The sequence below is a fragment of the Paramormyrops kingsleyae genome, chromosome 2, assembly GCF_048594095.1.
Source record: "Paramormyrops kingsleyae isolate MSU_618 chromosome 2, PKINGS_0.4, whole genome shotgun sequence".
Classification (NCBI taxonomy): domain Eukaryota; kingdom Metazoa; phylum Chordata; class Actinopteri; order Osteoglossiformes; family Mormyridae; genus Paramormyrops; species Paramormyrops kingsleyae.
The window spans coordinates 14,387,990-14,407,609 of NC_132798.1; the positions used below are offsets into that span (position 1 = coordinate 14,387,990).

The 19,620-nt window shown below is 44.0% G+C and overlaps 1 protein-coding gene across 1 annotated transcript; it reads left to right on the forward strand.

The window, feature by feature from the left end:
* On the forward strand, positions 1-5,469 carry ppic (peptidylprolyl isomerase C). The gene is made up of 5 exons (XM_023836526.2): positions 1-217; positions 2,154-2,267; positions 2,888-2,981; positions 3,250-3,434; positions 3,966-5,469. The coding sequence occupies exons 1-5, from the start codon at positions 128-130 to the stop codon at positions 4,098-4,100; spliced, it is 618 nt and encodes a 205-aa protein (XP_023692294.1). The 5' UTR covers positions 1-127; the 3' UTR covers positions 4,101-5,469.
* Positions 5,470-19,620: the final 14,151 nt, after the last annotated feature.

A 19,620-nucleotide genomic window follows, 5' to 3' on the forward strand; every position in this document is an offset into this window, starting at 1 on the left:
AAGGGTGAAGGATCTTCTCCATCACTCCGTCCTTGGCATCTCATTGGAGGAGACAGGCAACACGCGCACCGCGGTCCCCCCTCCCAGGCGCCCGAGCACCGTCAGTGCGTCTTTCTGCACGTCAGTAATGTCACCGATCTTCCCGCTGCTCATTTTACTCTCGTTTTCGCAAAATGCGGCTTTTTCCAAGAGAAGAGGCCCAAAGGTTACTGTTAAGGTAGGTGGAGAATGTCGTCTTTGGTGGAGAAGGTTAAGGTCTTTACACAGCTGCTGTCACGTCGCCCGGCCGTCAGGAATACATTAAACACACATGGCATTTCAGCGACTCAAAGGCAATCGCACACTGAATTGTGGCACATATACGGGCGATTCGAAATAAAAATGTTCATTCATTGTTAACGGTGAGTGGAAGCCGGCATGATTGTTACTGCACTTCCTCAAAGGGGGCTCCGATTTGAATAATCGTTTATATATGAGCCATGCGGCGAGAGGATCCTTTTGTGTTGGATATTGCTCCGGATGGACTTGCAGCCTGAAAGCCGAGGTGACGTTTGAGATGTCGCGGCTGTGCTGCTGTTGTCTGCTGCGGCTGGAGAGAAGGATCGCGGCGAAGCGTGTGGGAGAAGGTGCAACGTTTGTAGGTCCGGCAGCCGAGTCTGACGGCAAAGCGCGGCTACACGGTGGCTTTGTATGGTATATATAGCAGAAGAAATCATATTATTATGTTCATCATGTGACAATGCGGCATTCATTCATTCAAATGTGATGGGACTGCTTCACCGCGCCGCAATCCAAATAAAGCTCATTTTTGCATTTAAACGGCAAATACTCCGAGCAATAACAGAAACACAGTCTGGTCTTGTGATTGAATTAAACGTGCACTGCTAAGTCATGCTCTATTAAAGCACTTAGATATTTCACGCAAGAACGTTTTACAGTGAAAGCCGGTGTGGGCTAGTTTTATTATTCCGAAAATCAAATGTAATGAAAATGTACAGAGATTTTGCTTAACTTTACATAATTATTTATTTCAGTACTTGACTGATTTTTTCTATTCATTTTCATAAATCACCAGTCAAAGTAAATTATTATTTCTGTAATTTACGATCTCAGAAAAGGCCTAAAGATAAATCACAGGTTTTTACATTCAACACTGATAAGTAGGTTGAGATTCTTCTATGAAATGTCAAACATGCAGAGCCAAATAAACTCTGTTTATCTGTGAAATGAAATGCAGTCAGTGAAGCAGGGCCGTCCAAGGGGCATGGATACCCGACAGATTCAGGGGGCCCAGCACTTGACAAGGGCCAGTGAGTATGTAAAATTTTTTTGGGGGGGGGGGGGCTGGGGGGGGCAAGGTAGCATTTTATCAGGGCCCCCAGAATTTCCAGGTATGCCCCTGCTCTGAAGGCCGTCTTGGAAGAGAAATCAAATCAAAATTAGGATTATACACACTGTAGAGGTAGGTTATAGAAACAGACCAAGGTTGTTCCATTGGGTAAAATGCTGAAGGAAGAATTGTAACTAAAAGTTTTATAATAATTCTAAATTACAGGTTACAGCAATGAAATATCTACACCTCATTTGCAAAGATGAGTTTAAGGTAGGGTGACCAGATAATCCATATCAGGGAGGGCACTTTGATCAAGGACAAGATTTATAAACTACCATTTCTATTAAAAGTACATGGATTTCACTTAAGCACTCAGTTCCAGCTGTGTGCTGATTGGTCTCCTATAATCATGCATGTGTCACTGATGTTAATGTGAAACAGCTGGATGAGTCTTTCAGTCAAGGAAACAAACCAGTAAAAGTACTAGAAGAGCTGAACTATTTAGCCGAGCACAGGAGCCTTTCAGTTTTAAAGTAGTTTGTAAAACCTGAAGTAGCACATAGTGCCCCCCCCCCCCCGATATGGATTATCTAGTCACTCTAGTTCAAGAAGCTCCAAGTACGTGTTTCCAGGCACCTATGGCTTCTAAGTGGTGGTATCTTCAGTGCTGCTTTGGACTTGGTCAGTGCTATTCACAAACGTGCCTCCAATCATCTACAGATTTCAGGAGAGAAGCACAGGCCCCTCCCCCACAGTGATTGTTCTCTTGGTGCATTGTAGTATATTTAATGTGGTTCCGTTTCTCTTTTTTTGCTTGAAGGTCTTCTTTGACATCACGGTGGGCGGACACGAGGTTGGCAGGATTGTAATAGGCCTCTTCGGAGACGTCGCCCCCAAGACTGCCAATAATTTTGTGGCTCTGGCCACAGGCGAGGTGCGTGCCCCCAGTGTAACACATTCGGTATAATGTAACAATATCTGTGTCTGCCGAGGGTGTTGAGAAGAGGCTGCGATTGGTCATTTTTGAGATGGGTAGCACAAGTGCAATGACATAGTCTGCCCACTGTGTCTCATTAATTTTGCCAAAGTGTCGCACATTAAAGTGAAAACCTTGACGGTCACGTAAATTTCAGACTTTGAGGACCACTTTGCCTTTTGAGGAAATGCCAAGTTAAAATATATGTTATAAATCACATTTTTTTTCAGTGTTCAAAATTGTAAAAGACATTAATGTAACGCTGTGCCAGGCAGTGTGTTAACATCTCGCCTAGGGTGTTCCCCTGCCTTGTACCCTTATGCTCAATGCCTTATACCCTTATGCTCAATGCCTTATACCCTTATGCTCAATGCCTTGTACCCTTGTGTTGTACTGAATGAGCAGATGATGGATGGATTTTTCCAAAACCCTCGGTTAAGCTATAAAGGTTCTCATAAGAATATTCCAGAGGTGTGGATTAGGATCAAGTCGCTGCATTTGTTCCAAACACAATGAACCAGTAATGGGGGTCATTACTCTTCGCGTGTCGAACCCTGCAAAATGGCCTCTTCTTGCAGAATGGGTACGGATACAAGGGGAGCAGGTTCCACCGTGTAATCAAGGACTTCATGATCCAAGGCGGGGATTTTACAGCAGGAGATGGAACCGGAGGTATACATATTAACTCTGGCACCAACCACTGTCCAGCATGGGGGTGGGGAGGTATTTTGCATGATATTTAATGGCGTAATAATATGGCTTGGAATCCTTCATCCCCACATCACACTAGCATCACACTTGGTTTGCCCTTAGTAATGGTTGCTATGTCCAGATATCAGCCTCCCATGCTTGCCCGCATCTGAAGGACCACTCGATGGCAGGATCTTTCCTGCCGCTTGCCTCCCACATACTGAAGAGTACTTGATTCCTTTCGCTTCAGGTAAAAGTAGCTACGGTAAGACGTTCCCTGATGAGAACTTCAAGCTGAAGCATGTGGGTGCAGGCTGGGTCAGCATGGCCAACTCGGGGCCTGACACCAACGGCTCGCAGTTCTTCATAACCTCCGTCCGGGCACCATGGCTGGACGGCAAGCACGTGGTCTTTGGGAAGGTCTTAGAAGGCATGGTAGGTTTCATACTCATAGAGGAAAGACTTTAGGTCAGAGTTCCCCAATTCCAGTCCTGGGGGGCTGGTTTGCACCACAGTTTGCAGATTTCCCTGCTAAGACACACCTACAGAGGACGGTAAAAATCCCTGGATGTCATTCTTGCCCTGTCCCAAATATCAATCCCATGATTGTTCATTCTTGGGAGGCAAGTTAGCGGTCTTGCCAAGACCTCAAATACAATCTTTGCGTTCTTGGTATTGAGAAACACCCAAGGTGTATTTGAGTAGGGAAGACTGCAAACTGTGTTGCTGATTCCCCTTCCAGGACTGAAACTGGGGAATCCTTCTTGAGGTGCCGTTCCTCTGGGGCTTCAAACCTGTATGTTTATGAGCATTTTACCTATGACTGACTCCCTCTGAGGTGAATCCAATGGATTGCTCCAATGGACAAAACCCAGAAGACAAGACCCAACAGACCACAAGTGGTCCATACTAGTTGTGAATCTTTTCTGTATATCCATGACATTCACTGTATTCTTATCCTTTCAGTCTGTAGTTCATACCATTGAGCTCCAGGACACCAACGACAGAAACCTGCCTTACACAGAATGTGTGATTGTGAACAGCGGCAAAATAGAAGTCAAGGAGCCCTTCGTGGTGGAAGTGGAGGGTTGGGAGACTTGAGTAGCTGATCAGCATCCCACTCAGATGCTTCCATGAAATCTGCTGTTTATACCTCAAGCATATAGCAGTGCCAACACGCTCTCAAGCAATAATCAAGTTAATGGAAAGTATGTGAAATAAATGATCTAATGGAAAGTGTAAATATGTGTTTTAACATTATGTACCTGTAGGATTCTATGAATTTAGCGTACTTCATGAAACACGTAGCTTGGAATTCGTTTTTCACTTGCATTTGTTATTCTTTATCCATGGCCTGTTCAGGAAATGAAGACTCCATTGAAAGGGTACTTCCTTTGTGGCAGCACTTAATTAAACACGGGTAGATACAATGTTATACATATCACCCAAAAATGAGAGAATTTCTCAAGGAGAGAGAGGTTTTCCTGGGCATCCACATTTACAGCTTTCACTGTTGCTTGCAAGCAATCCTTTGCTTTAATGTGATACATATACTCAGTTTAGGACAAAAGTTTAAAAATAAACCTAATGAAGCCTGAAATATTTATACATAAATGATCTCAGATGCAATTGTCCCAGTCCATGGAAGAAATCAACTTGTTAATCGAGTGATGTACAATAGAAAAAAACTTGGTATTTGGTGTAATGTTGGATTTCTGCAGACAACTGTCCATTGATAGATTTGATAAAACGTTTTGCATTTGTTGGACAACACAATATCCTTACTTACCTATGCAAATGTGTACTTATGTCTGTATATCGTGACTAACATCAAAGTTTGGTTTTACAATGGTTTTGGAAAATTCATGTAGCTTTTACCAAGTTCACTCACAAATTTAACGTTTTACTTTTGTGTCGTTAGGTGCAGCGTTTTAATTTTAATCGATAGCTCCAACAAGGCTTTGCAGCTTATGCTCCGCTTATTCACCCTCTTATAATGGGCGCCATGAAGCTGTTTGCTTCTGTGTGTGTTTGTGTGACTGCTAGCTGGAAGCCACCACTGTTTTAGTTCTGCTTAAGTTTGCATTATGATGGCGATGGAGGCAGATCTCAGACAACTTCCGCCAGCTGCTCCTAATGACAGTAATTTGTCAGGCCGTTGCTGTGCCCTTCCCTGACCTGACCGGTGCTTTCCGAACATACAGTTTATCTCACAGAGACAGTACCATAACTTTAAAACAAAGATTAACAGCTGGCCGGGTATAAAACTAAAGCCTCGACATTTTCAGACTGCAAAAACAGCAAGCGGTTGTCAGATTTGGTCTGCTTGAATGGCCCATATTCTTATTATTGTCTGTTGTTGTCAACATAAAAGAGTCAAGGACTGGTGAGAAGTTCCAAATGTCACTCATTTCCAGACTGAAAATCTTGAATAAATGTTTTTGTAAATAAAATTCAGAGAAAAATGCTAGGAATGAGGTACTTGTTTTTTGCAGTGTCCATTGTGTTTGTGTAAATTGGGTTTTCCCCCTGAATTTCCATCTTCTTAATAATCTTCTGTTATTTTTTGAACTCCAGAAGTTAAACATTCATATCAGTAGCAATTCAGGGATAAATTTGAAGGGCTGCTAGTTACACTGGAAGGGCTGGGAATTACTCTGAAAGGTATGTGTTACTCTGGGAGATCTGGGAGTTACACTGGAAGGGTTGGGAATTACTTTGAAAGGTGTGTGTTACTCTGGGAGATCTGGGAGTTACACTGGAAGGGCTGGGAATTACTTTGAAAGGTGTGTGTTACTCTGGGAGATCTGGGAGTTACACTGGAAGGGCTGGGAATTACTCTGAAAGGTGTGTGTTACTCTGGGAGTTACACTGGAAGGGCTGGGAATTACTATGAAAGGTGTGTGTTACTCTGGGAGATCTGGGAGTTACACTGGAAGGGTTGGGAATTACTTTGAAAGGTGTGTGTTACTCTGGGTGATCTGGGAGTTACACTGGAAGGGCTGGGAATTACTTTGAAAGGTGTGTGTTACTCTGGGAGATCTGGGAGTTACACTGGAAGGGCTGGGAATTACTCTGAAAGGTGTGTGTTACTCTGGGAGTTACACTGGAAGGGCTGGGAATTACTATGAAAGGTGTGTGTTGCTTTTGGAGGTCTGGGAGTTACACTGGATGGGCTGGGAATTACTCTGAAAGATGTTTGTCACTCTGGGAGGTCTGGGAGTTACACTTGAAGGGCTGGGAATTACTCTGAAAATTGTTTGTTACTCTGGGAGGTCTGGGAGTTACACTTGAAGGGCTGGGAATTACTCTGAAAATTGTTTGTTACTCTGGGAGGTCTGGGAGTTACACTTGAAGGGCTGGGAATTACTCTGAAAATTGTTTGTTACTCAGGGTTGTCTCAGAGTTACTCTGGAAGGTGAGTGTTACACTTGGAGTGCTGGGAATTACTCGGGAAGGTCTGGGAATTTCTCTGGAAGGTGTGGGGGTTACTCTGGAAAGTGAGATGTCTGGGAGCTACTCTGGAAGATATATGCTACTCTGGGAGTTACTCTGGAAGGTGTGTCTAACTCTGGGAGGTCTGGGAATTACAAAAGAAGGTGTATATTACTCTGGGAGGTCTCATAGTTAAATTGGAATATCTCATGAGTACGACTGATTGTCTTCACATACTCCAGTCTTTGGGCAGGGATAATGTAAAGTATTTTGAGACAATGTAATGTTGTGGAAATACACTATACAAATAAAATTGAACTAAACTGAATCAAATCTGAGTCCCTATTTAAATCCTATAAGGAAGGATTTTAACACTGTTGTTCAAAAGTTACAATGTGAGAAAGTCCAGTAAATGTTTAACCAGGACCTCCAAGAGAATCATAAAGACCACAATAGAGGTTTAACCACATTTAAAGTTTTGGTGATTGCTTTCAGCCATTGTTAAAGGGACTGGTCAAATTTCTTAATCTTTCTTAATTTCTCAATGAGTCTTTTTGCAAATGAGCGTCATTCAGCCAGTTTATTCATTCTAGAAATTTGAATATTTCTCATGATGCTTATAAAATGAATTAATCTAGATTACTTCTGCACACGCACAATTTCACAGGCACCCATTTCCACTGCTGCAACCATTAAGTAAAATGTGATGTTTTTACATTTGCCATGTTACTCTTGGCAGGTAAAGGGCTTGTTGAAACAAGTAAAAAAAAAAATTACTTCTTTTTCTCCATGGTGCTTCTGATCTTGTCTGTTATCTATCTGAGATATCGCGTTTTCTTTTTTAATTTCATACAGAATAGCTACGAATGGCCCAAACAGGTAGAGGCTTTGTTAAATAAGCTGTAGTGTAAGTTGCATTACCTGCACACCTCTGCAGTCTTGCCTGCTGGTGGACTGTTTACACAGATACATGTTATATAACTCATTCTCACAGAGGGCTGTCATCGTCCAGCTAAATGCGCTGTATTGACAGCTAATCCAGGCCCTTCTGACATCGGCGTAAACTAATGAGAACACATTGAGATTTGTTTTCCTCTCCCCTGTCTGCAGTAGGACGGCTGAGGGTAGAAAACCGCCGCAGACATAAAGGTCAGAGCAGGAGATTGAGTCCCAGGGGGACTGGGAGGAGAATGCTCTGCCGAATCGCTGCTTGTGGCCTGTTAGGCCCTTCCATCTCTTCTCCCATCTCCATGCTGAAAGTTCTAAAAACACCATGGATGCATTCAGCTCTCAACTAAAGCTGGCTCTATGGTCCAGAATCGTCATGTGACTGTACTGAAAGGCATTGTACTGTCCTTCACGTTTACAGATTACTGACTTTGGGGTGTTTTCAATATGCTGGGCATCCCAAAGAGCACAGGTGAGTAAAGCTGTTTCCTAACAATGAATAATGACCTGAGTGATTATACCTCGTAAGGCAGGGTTTCCCCGATTCCAGTCCTGGAGGGCCAGTCTGTAACACAGTTTGCAGCTTTCCCTCCTCAAACACAACTGATTCAGCTCACCAGCCAATTGCCAGGCTTAGTAGGCGTGTCTGACCAGTGAAATCTGTAAACTGTGTCACAGACTGGCCCTCAGGACCGGAATTAGGGAACCCTGACTTATAATCACTCTAGTCATTAAGTATGAAGGATTAATTCAGCCAGATAACGAACAAAGCATAATCATTGGAGGTTTGATGGTTGTCATCCCCTGCCCTGAAATTCAAGATTTAAAATTTTTATATGTCACGTGCATGAATGTAGTGGTACATCAACAGTCCATTGAAACGGCACACATGTGATATAGAGCATTGAAATGGCAAAAGTTTTTATTGTAATGTTACCTGTATATACTCTTTAATTTTACATTTTTATCGGCCTATATGTGGAATTATTAAAAAAAAACTCATAGACCATATTCTGAACACTTCTGATATTTGTTCTTGAAGGGATACATTAGGACTTTTTTACTAGGTCATTCATCACTGTTCTGTCAAGTTCCAGTCTTCGACATATTTCTTGACTGCTGGATCATTTGCTGTTGATGGTTGTTCCAAGGAGGCAAAAGCTGTCTGTAACCTCTGCATCCTCACAATCAACAATACAGTTAGCTGTCAGTCCTTGGTCATAATCGTCCTTTTCTTCAAATTTACCTGTAGTCCCATCTTTTCACATATAAGTCTCTTCAGATCTTCATTTTCTGCTCTAAGATATTATCTGCAAATCGAAAGCTGAATATTTATCTTCCAGTATTGAGTTCAGTAAGTACTGTATGGTAATTCTAAGCAAACCCTGTCTAACTCCTTTATTCATTTGGAAGAACTCCATATTTCATAATACTTTACTTAAAACAGTCATCATAGTGTATTATAGATACCTTCATAATGCATAACAATACATTCATAAAGTATTATAAACATGGCTATAGATATATATAACACATTATAGCCACATTCATTATGAATTATGAATGCTATAAGAAGCTTTCATCTATAATGCACTATGAATACCTTCATAATGCGTAATAATGGACAGTATACGCATTATAAAGGTATCTATAGTGCACTATAAATGAGAGCTTCATATAGCATTCATAATGCATAATAAACATGGCTATAATGCATTATGCCTTTTTATAAATACTTATAGCCATGTGTGTAATACTTTATTAATGCATTATGAAGGTATCTATAATGCATTATACATGGGTGCTTTATGTAAAATATTACCCATATTTCTTTGTGTTTGAGTAATATGCTTAGTGCCACTTGTGACATCTGTCATTTTTGGCTTATGCATTTTGAAATTCTGCCTACAGTTACTCTGGATCTGGTTAGTAGATCCAGAATCCCAAACCATCTTCTCATGTTTTCCTTGAACACAGTGGTTCTTCTCTTCGTGTCTCTTTTTCTTCTTGTTGTTCCTGTGAAGCTCACATATAAGTAGTGGACAATCTATTTCACAGTCAAGTCACAGTCATATCTTGGCAATTTGAATCAAGCTCTCGTCATCATATGGCACGTCGTCATCTTATGGCACGTCGTCGTCATATGGCACATCATCATGATATGGTACATCATCATTAAATGGCGCGTCGTCGTCATATGGCACATCGTCATCATATGGCACGTCGTCATCATATGGCACGTCGTCATCATATGGCACGTCGTCGTCATATGGCACGTCGTCATCATATGGCACGTCGTCATCTTATGGCACGTCGTCGTCATATGGCACATCATTATATGGCACATCGTCATCATATGGCACGTCGTCGTCATCTTATGGCACGTCGTCGTCATATGGCACTTCATGATATGGCACATCGTCATCATATGGCACGTCGTCATCTTATGGCACATCGTCGTCATATGGCACATCGTCGTCATATGGCACGTCGTCGTCATATGGCACATCATTATATGGCACATCATTATATGGCACATCGTCATCATATGGCACGTCGTCGTCATATGGCACGTCGTCGTCTTATGGCACGTCGTCGTCATATGGCACATCATTATATGGCACATCATTATATGGCACATCGTCATCATATGGCACGTCGTCGTCATATGGCACGTCGTCGTCTTATGGCACGTCGTCGTCATATGGCACGTCGTCGTCTTATGGCACGTCGTCGTCATATGGCACATCATTATATGGCACATCGTCATCATATGGCACGTCGTCGTCATATGGCACGTCGTCATCATATGGCACGTCGTCGTCTTATGGCACGTCGTCGTCATATGGCACGTCGTCGTCATATGGCACGTCGTCGTCATATGGCACATCATTATATGGCACATCATTATATGGCACATCGTCATCATATGGCACGTCGTCGTCATATGGCACGTCGTCGTCTTATGGCACGTCGTCGTCATATGGCACATCATTATATGGCACATCATTATATGGCACATCGTCATCATATGGCACGTCGTCGTCTTATGGCACGTCGTTGTCATATGGCACATCATTATATGGCACATCATTATATGGCACATCGTCATCATATGGCACGTCGTCATCTTATGGCACGTCGTCGTCATATGGCACATCGTCGTCATATGGCACGTCGTCGTCATATGGCACATCATTATATGGCACATCATTATATGGCACATCGTCATCATATGGCACGTCGTCGTCATATGGCACGTCGTCGTCTTATGGCACGTCGTCGTCATATGGCACATCATTATATGACACATCATTATATGGCACATCGTCATCATATGGCACGTCGTCGTCTTATGGCACGTCGTCGTCATATGGCACATCATTATATGGCACATCATTATATGGCACATCATTATATGGCACATCGTCGTCATATGGCACGTCGTCGTCATATGGCACGTCGTCGTCATATGGCACGTCGTCGTCATATGGCACATCATTATATGGCACATCGTCATCATATGGCACGTCCTCGTCTTATGGCACGTCGTCGTCTTATGGCACGTCGTCGTCATATGGCACGTCGTCGTCATATGGCACGTCGTCGTCTTATGGCACATCATTATATGGCACATCGTCATCATTTGGCACGTCAACATCATATGGCACGTCGTCATCATATAGCACTTTGTCGTCATCATATGGCACATTGTCATCATATGGCACGTCGTCGTTATATGGCACGTCGTCATCATATGGCACATTGTCATCATATGGCACGTCGTCATCATATGACACGTCGTCATCATATGGCACATCGTCGTCATCATATGGCACATCGTCGTCATATGACACGTCATCATCATATGGCACGTCATCATTATATGGCACGTTGTCGTCATATGGCACGTCGTCGTCATATGGCACGTCGTCATCATATGGCACATCGTCGTCATATGACACGTCATCATCATATGGCACGTCATCATCATATGGCACGTCGTCATCATTTGGCATGTTGTCATATGGCACTTCATCATCATCATATGACATGTCATTGTCATATGGCATGTCATCATCATATGGCATGTTGTCATATGGCACTTCGTCATCATCATATGACATGTCATTGTCATATGGCACGTCATCATCATATAGCACTTCGGCGTCATCATATGGCACATCGTCACCATTTGGCACGATGGCATGATGTGGCTGATTCCACAAGTTCCTGAACATTTAGCACCAAACCTCTCAAAAATAACAAGACATCAAAATTAATTCTTTCATGATCATTGTGACTGCAACCCGTAACATGAAAGGTAAAATAATAATGATGATGAGGAAGAGGAGGATGAGAATGGTGATGATGATGACTATTACATGCTTGTATAATGCAGCTGTGAAAAGAGATTTGAGAAACATGGTTCTGTTCACATCCGCCATGTCACTGTGCCCCTGTCATTTCTGTATCTGCTGCCTCGTACACATGCATCTCTTCAGTCGGCTCTTTTTGTCTGATGTCCTGCTCTCCTTTTAGCGAAGGTTTTGTCAACATATCTCCAGTTTTCTCCAGCTAGCCAGCATGTCTCATCCACAAAGACAAGCTGTGATCAATAAAAATGGTTAATAGATGGAAGACACGGGCCACATCAGCGCAGAAACTGTCAGGAAATTCAAATCATCAAACCAAATGTCACTGCTGTCTACATGCTGCTATCAAAACACTTCTCCAGAAAGTTAAACATTTATTTTTGAGGAAGCTTGATGCTCTGAAGTATCGATTTTCAAAAAAGGCCACAAACAGATATTTACATTACAAAGATGACATAAATAAAGGCACATGGTCATAAATCCATGTAGAAAAATATCATTTAAATGAGCTTTTAGTGTTTGTTCCAGATTTTGGTGTAAACTGTATGCGATACATCTGGTCTTAGTGAAATAATTACATGACTATTTTATGTGTTCGCTGTAATTCTGTACTTTTAATTATAATCTGTAATAATACTGTAATTCTATTTACTGTAATTGATTTATTTAAATAAATTTAATGTGGCAGTATTTATTTATCTCAGTAGCCAACCATATTTAATGTCTCTTGTTCAAGACAATAGATACAGTTTGACATCATTTTATAACTTGGTAAGTGCTGGTCTGGGTCACAGTCGATGTACCTACACCTACATTTCTTTCCCCCCTATTACCCTGTATCTCCACTTTACTCTCAGATTCACAACATCTTTCTGGCTAACAAAAGGTCCCAATAAGAAAATATGAAAGTGCTCCGTAAAATTAACAATCCATTTTTTGCTATAGATAAGATCTGCTTCTCCAGTGCCTTGTGAGGTTGGTAAGAGACACACAAAGGGGTGACGACAGGCGGCTGTGCTGAGGAGCTGGATAGCTGAGTTATGTTAGCAATGCTGTGTTAGCAATGCTGCATTAAACGGCGTAAATTTCCTGTTCGTAAGAGATGCCATTTCGCAGGAGTGTCTTTGTGTGCAAGCAGTAGGGTGTCAGTAATCGGTCAGTGAGCAGCCTGCTGAAACCTCAAGAGGCTTAATCCTGGTCCTCACAGAATCGAGCCTCTGTTGAGAGGTGAGTGAAGTGATTCCTCCTCAGTACAGAGCTGATCACAGGTCTGCTGATCTACGGGTGGGGGTGGGGGCGGTCAGTTGGGACATGAGGAGATGACAGGCACCACGCGGAGGTCTCTCAGGAAAAGCAGCACTGGCCGATGGGATGGCCCTCTCCTGGAAAAGGTCACAGCCAGACAGGTTGCCCACCCCCCCGAAAGCCCACTCACTTCCCAGGGCTGTTTATCAGCATGGCGCTCTGCCTAAAGGAAAACATAACGGCATTCTCCTCCTAATGTAGCAGAACTGACACTGGATGATCCATCACAGCAACCCTTAACTGCAAAAGCAACATTCACAGAACTATTTTTAATTTACTTATATTTACTTTTTATTTTTACTCTGTGGCACATATGATTATAGCCAGGCCTCTCGTTTAAAGTTAAAATACAGTGCCCTAAGTTTCCACATTTTATATGTGGGCTGCAGACATCTGCAGTTACAGAAAAAACATCACCACTTAAAGATAGTTCTGTGCGTTCTTCTAAGTAATGCCTCCGGTTCTCTGGCTCCTAGGTGCAGCTTTAATACAGAACATTCAAATGCCTTGTTCTTATTCCGAAGTGATTTTCCCTAGTTGAAGCAGAACAGAGTTTAAAAGCATTTAGTGGAAATCTGCATTTGTGGCTGTCCAATGCATATTGGGAATGTGCAGGTAAGTATTCAAAGAGAATATGAAATATGAAAGTTTAGTCCTTCCATGGCCAGCGACATCTCACACACTGCTCAGCTGCTGGTTCGTTATGGGTAACATTACTGACAATCACAGTGCCTTCTACAAACTATGATAAATCATTACTAGATTGCCTCAGACCCTCAGATTTCTGCCGTTAACACTTGAACATGTTGTATCTGGTGCTAAAGAAGGATTTTCTTGACTTCTGAAAAGATAACAATCGCAAGAGGCTATTAGCAATTTAAGTGATTTCATATTATGCTAGGCTAGTAATATTTATATTTTATACATAACAGCATCTTATTGCCAGTTACAGAATGAATGGAATCTTGAGTTTTATCAGATACTTAATAAAAAACTGACTATAATTAATTATAATGTCAAATACTTGCCATCTAAATATGTATAATTAATTGAATTCTAAATTGCCGTACATAATTGGTATACAGTATTATACTTCTGGTGCAGGAATCTTAGTGGGCTTAACATTTGAATATTTGCATCCAGTTAATCTAATTAATTAAGGTTAGATGGCGTTAAATCAGCCCAATGTATCATTTTCCTCTAGCTAAATGAGCACAATCAGCACATTAATGATAAAAACCACAGACAACGTAACTAGGTGACTAAATCAGGAGTTGCTAAAATAAATTTAAACAATCTGTTTTGGGTTTTAGCAAATGCTCTGCACAGTGGCTGAGATACCCTGGCTGATCAGTCCCCCATTCCCTCTGCAGCATGGAGGCAGCGTTTGTCACAGTGGCTCCTGCACTGCATCACCTCCTGCTGCCATCAGCCGGGGACACCGAGATACTGTGCCAGAGAGCTGAACTGCTGCATAAGCCAGCCTTTACTGGACGGTGGACCCGGTCTTACGGCGTTTCACAACAGAAAACAGATTGCGATTCATTCTACAAAGGGCTGCTGCAGTTCTTATTTAGCCAGTGAAGTACAAATGACCTCTTGCATTCATCACCGTTTGGTTTTGCCGAAGAGTCGGTCAGATTGCCAAATCCCAGTGGTGCCTGTCTATTTAAAACACCGCCCTGCTCCAGTCAGGTCACAGGAATCATGCTATTTCACACTGTGCTCAATTCTCTGACCTGCTTCTACACTCCGCCTCATATTCACCATGCAGTCACTCACGCTAATATCTGAATATGCATCTGAAAGACACAAACCACTTACTGGAGTAAAGCTGTGACCTTAGATCCTCAGGCACAGATGCTTAACAGCTGTGTCTGCTGCTGCCCTCATGTTCCTCCAGAATTTACCACCGTAATTTCGATGCATTCATTAATGACAGTGTATGCATTCGTTGCGATAATGCGGCTCAGCCCCTGACCCCTCCGGGCCTGAAAAAATACCCAGAACAAAAAGTCAGCCGCTAAAGGGCTGTGATGAATGTGTGTGCAAGTTTGTGGGGCTCACACACATTCCGTGATGTTCCCATGTGCGTGGAGAGCTTCAGCTCCCAGAAGTACACGTTTCCTCCACTGTGAGGTAGTCCTCGCCCTGTATTATCATCCACCTCGTCTTGTGACACCTCAGATCATCAGTGACGGTACGGTTATTCGCTGACATCAGGCACAGAGATGGGGTTCAATGTGGTCGTGATGCACAGTGGCGTGACATTTAGCTAAAGCAGAAAACAACCTTCTGCTCTCAGCAGGGTATATAATTTATAAATAAAAAATAGTCCCAGAAAAGAAGAAAAGAGCCATAATAAATTAATGATGAGGACAGAACAGGGACAGGAAGTAAAAAAAAAAAAAAAAAGTCAACAAAAAGGAGCGATGAGCAGAAAGTCGGGCTGTAAAGTGAGAAAAGGAAGCGGGGGAACCTTGTAATGGTGACGGAGCAGTCAGCACTCAGAACTCACATCGCACTACAGCCCTTATCCTCAGCACTCAGCGTCACAATAAAGAACAGGAAGGGGTGCTTTGTGCAAAGGATTCTGGGAAAACTGGGAAACATTATTTTAAAAAACGCATTTTTGCAGACAGAGGTACGCTTCCGAAACTCCGTGTACATGCATGAAAACACGCATTTCAATGTATGACTTTCAGCATCGTTAAAAGGCTCCAATTAAACCGGCGAAACGAGCCTGAAGAGCTGAAGACCGTTTTAAAAAATCGTTACGGCTGCCCCCCCTCCTGGGCTCCTGAGGACGGCGGCAGGTGCTCAACATCGATCGGCTCCCCAGCCCGCTGCTGCTGCCCCCCCCCCCCAGCTTTCCAGCTCATCGCCAATTGTCTGGATCTTTCCTCTCCCGGCCCGTTAAAATATGGTCACAAATTTACAAAGGGGACTTGTTCCGTCTGACCCCTGCGAGAGACCATCACTCGGCGGAAAACATCACGAGAATATCAAAGGGAGGGGCGGCGGCAGGCGTTTGAGCCGCGCCATGATTTCCCCAGAGCTTCCGCCGGGAAGCGTTGTCACAGATAGCGCGGTAAATGGTGACATATCTTCACTTAGAATCCGGGCCGGAATCGAATGCTGACATTCTGCGAAGCCTCGGGCCTCCTCATCAGCCAATTACCATGGTAACTGGCGAGCGGAGGTCCCCCGGCCGGACAGCAGCGGCGCTAACCTTCCCAGATTACGGCCGCGTTCGGCTGGGGCCCCATGACCGTCTGGCCCAGAGGAGCCATTTATAAATGAATTTCACACCCCTTGCCATGGCCGTGGATCACGCTCCTCTGTAATGGCTCCTTTTTTTTAACCAGCTGGCAGCCAGAACAAATAACCAGTTTTTTTTTTTGTATTGTTGCTGCTGTTGTTTTTTTCTTTTCCATTTCCCTCACCGGCTGGTAATACATGGACAAACAAAAAAATGTATATGTGAAGAATGCTTCCACTTAACTAAAATCCAAAATAATAACAAGGCGGTGACAGAGTTCGCCAACAGAGGATAGATGAAGAGGTTATGGGGGCTGGTCGCAGCAATGTTTAATCATTAAGATGAAACGTCCGCGTTGGAAGCCGTCGCGTTAAATTTATGCATCTCGGCACATTTATCACCGGGTGAAACGCGGCGCCCGGGACCTAGAAAAGAAGGTGCGCTTAATAAATCAGGCAGCCGCCGGCGTAACTCTTCAGCCACGGCGCTCGGCAGAGGCGGGACCTCGCTGCCGCCGGGGTACCGGCCCGTGTGTGTGGGGACCGCCCACCTTCCCGCCACGATAATTAGTGAATCCCGTTCGCGAACTGGCAGTTCTGTGTATTCCTGCTGATATTCTACCTGGGATGTGACTGCCCCAGTCCATAGAAAGAAGAGCAAGAATGAAGGCAGGATCCATGCTGTGATCGCTCTCCCTGCAAGGTCCGGGTTTATGCCGTTAATGGTGTGCTGAAGAGGATGTTCTAGATCGGCTCCAGTGGCACGCGGGGGCCCTCTGGAGCCCAGGGGCCTGTCAGCTGACCTCTGCCCCTCTCTGCGCACGTCTGGGGCCGCAGTCCGGCGGGCTGCTATCCTATCGGAGCCGCGCTCATGCTCTGTGTGGGATGAAGGCCTCATGCAGCTCGCCTCTCCCACAGAAACTAATTACCGCTGAAAGCGGTAGGCAGAGGCAGGTTGTAGCGCTTGGGGGGGGGGTGGTCGGGGAGGGCGTGCTCTCCAGAGGGGCCGGTTCAGCCTGGAGACAACAGAGCGACACGGCCAGGCCGATCAAAGGGGGCCAGTTTCACTGCGATAATGTCACTGCCTGCTTCTGTTGAAGTCCATGTATGTGTTTCCTGTCTGAGTCGGATAGGAGATCAAACGTGATGCTGTTTCATAACTAAAAATGTTACACAGTGATCGTACAGCATGTATATTCCAGTGAGTGAGCATGAAATCACAGAAAGTTACCCAATGCAATCACGCAGTGATCATGAGGACACAGAAACAGTGAAATAAGAAAATTACTCAGTGAAATTGAGCAGTGATCATGGGACACAGACACAGTGAAATAAAAGAGTTACACAGTGAAATTACACAGTGATCATGGGATGCAGACACAGTGAACTATCAGTTACACAGTGAAATTACGCAGTGATTATGGGGACACAGACACAGTTAAACATTACAGAATAAAGCAGTGCTCATGGGGATACAGGCAGGGTAAAATAGCAGTTACCCAGTTGTTTTAATAATTCTTTTTTTTAAAGCAATTTTCAAATGTATTATTTGTCCTCGTCGCTTTGCTGAGTGCGTCCTGTTGTTGCCTGAACACTGGAAACATGAGTGTATGGACACACACACACACATACATACACCACAACTAAGGTGCACAGAAACAGAGACATACTGTCACACACACAGACTCACAGACTCCTACTCTCACACAGACTCACACCCTCTGCCAAAAAGACAGACACAGGCTAACATACACACTCTCACACACATACTAACACACCTACACACACACACACTCACATACTAACACACTCTCACACACATACTAACACACCTACACACACACACACTCACAGACTAACACACTCTCACACACATACTAACACACCTACACACACGCACACTCACAGACTAACACACTTACACATACTCACAGATATGCACACTCACACACATACTCACAGATATGCACACTCTCACACACATACTCACATACTAACACACAGACATAAACTCACTCACATACTAACACATTGTCACACACATACTAACACACCTACACACACACATACTCACAGACTAACACACTCTCACACACACTCACAGACACACACTCCCCCCCCCCCCCCCCCCCGCCTGCAGTGCCGGATCGATAGCAGCTGAATGCCATCTGCTTGGGGCAGCAGAATGGCAGCAGAAGTCCAGAACCATGCATCTTCCCCTATTGAAAGGTTATTTCTATGCGAGTAAACAATTCATCCTCTGGCCGCGGACTTGAGGCTCGCTTACCGCGTCCGATCGATACGATATGCAAAACGAAAAAAAAAATTGAAGCCTAAGAGTGAAGCTGACGTCCAGGTGACGGCTAATCGATGGGGGGGGGACGCTTACCCCACCGTACAGGTGGGGTCGTTTTATCTCCACAGACGCAAACGATGCTTAAGTGCTGAAAACGTAAATCCTCACGTCACACTGATGGGGGCACCGTTGTCTTCCGCAGACCGACACACGCGCCTCATCATTAAAACACTCGCATCTTTGAGCATTGCCGCCATTCCGGTATGATACTTCCGAATTTTTTCAAGCTTGTTTCCGCGCCCAACCAAGGGAGTGTGGAATCGCTTATTCTATGTGGCGTTCTGGGGTAACATCCCCGGTTCTAACGACTCCTGTAGGGTTACCGGGGGTTACCATAAGATGGGTCTGCGCCGGCGTATTCAGGGAGAGGGGTACTATCACCGTGACGGTGACTGTCTGACCCCCCAGCGATGAGGAGCGGGGGTGGGGAGACACAGACATTTCCACCACACGCTCTGCTGGCCACGCTGAACCTGTTACTGTTCCAGAGGGGATTTCATGCCTCCTATTAGGTTTTCTACAGCACAGCCATTAGTGATAAATGTACTGGTGTATTCACTGTCAAGCTAATCAATACTGCCAAAGTTTTGTTGACCTAACAGCAATCCATAAAGCGAGGCTCTTTTTCTCCCCGCCTATGACAACTCTGTCTGCCCGGCGCCGCGGCCGGAAGCCCCAGCCGGGGGCTCCGAGGGGGCCGGCAGCTTTGAGGCGCTGTCTGCGAATTGAAATACTGTCTTTAAAAGCAGCCAATTGCTGTGATGCTTCGCCTGTCTCAGAAATTGTTTAAAAACCGGAGTCACTCAAATAGATCCAGTTTGATGGTTAAAACACTGGCAAATCGATAACTTCACAGATGATAGAACATTGTCAAGGAAAAAAAAAATCACGGCATCACCTTGACAACAAAACCCTCATTTTCGCCAGTAGTGGTTGTGAG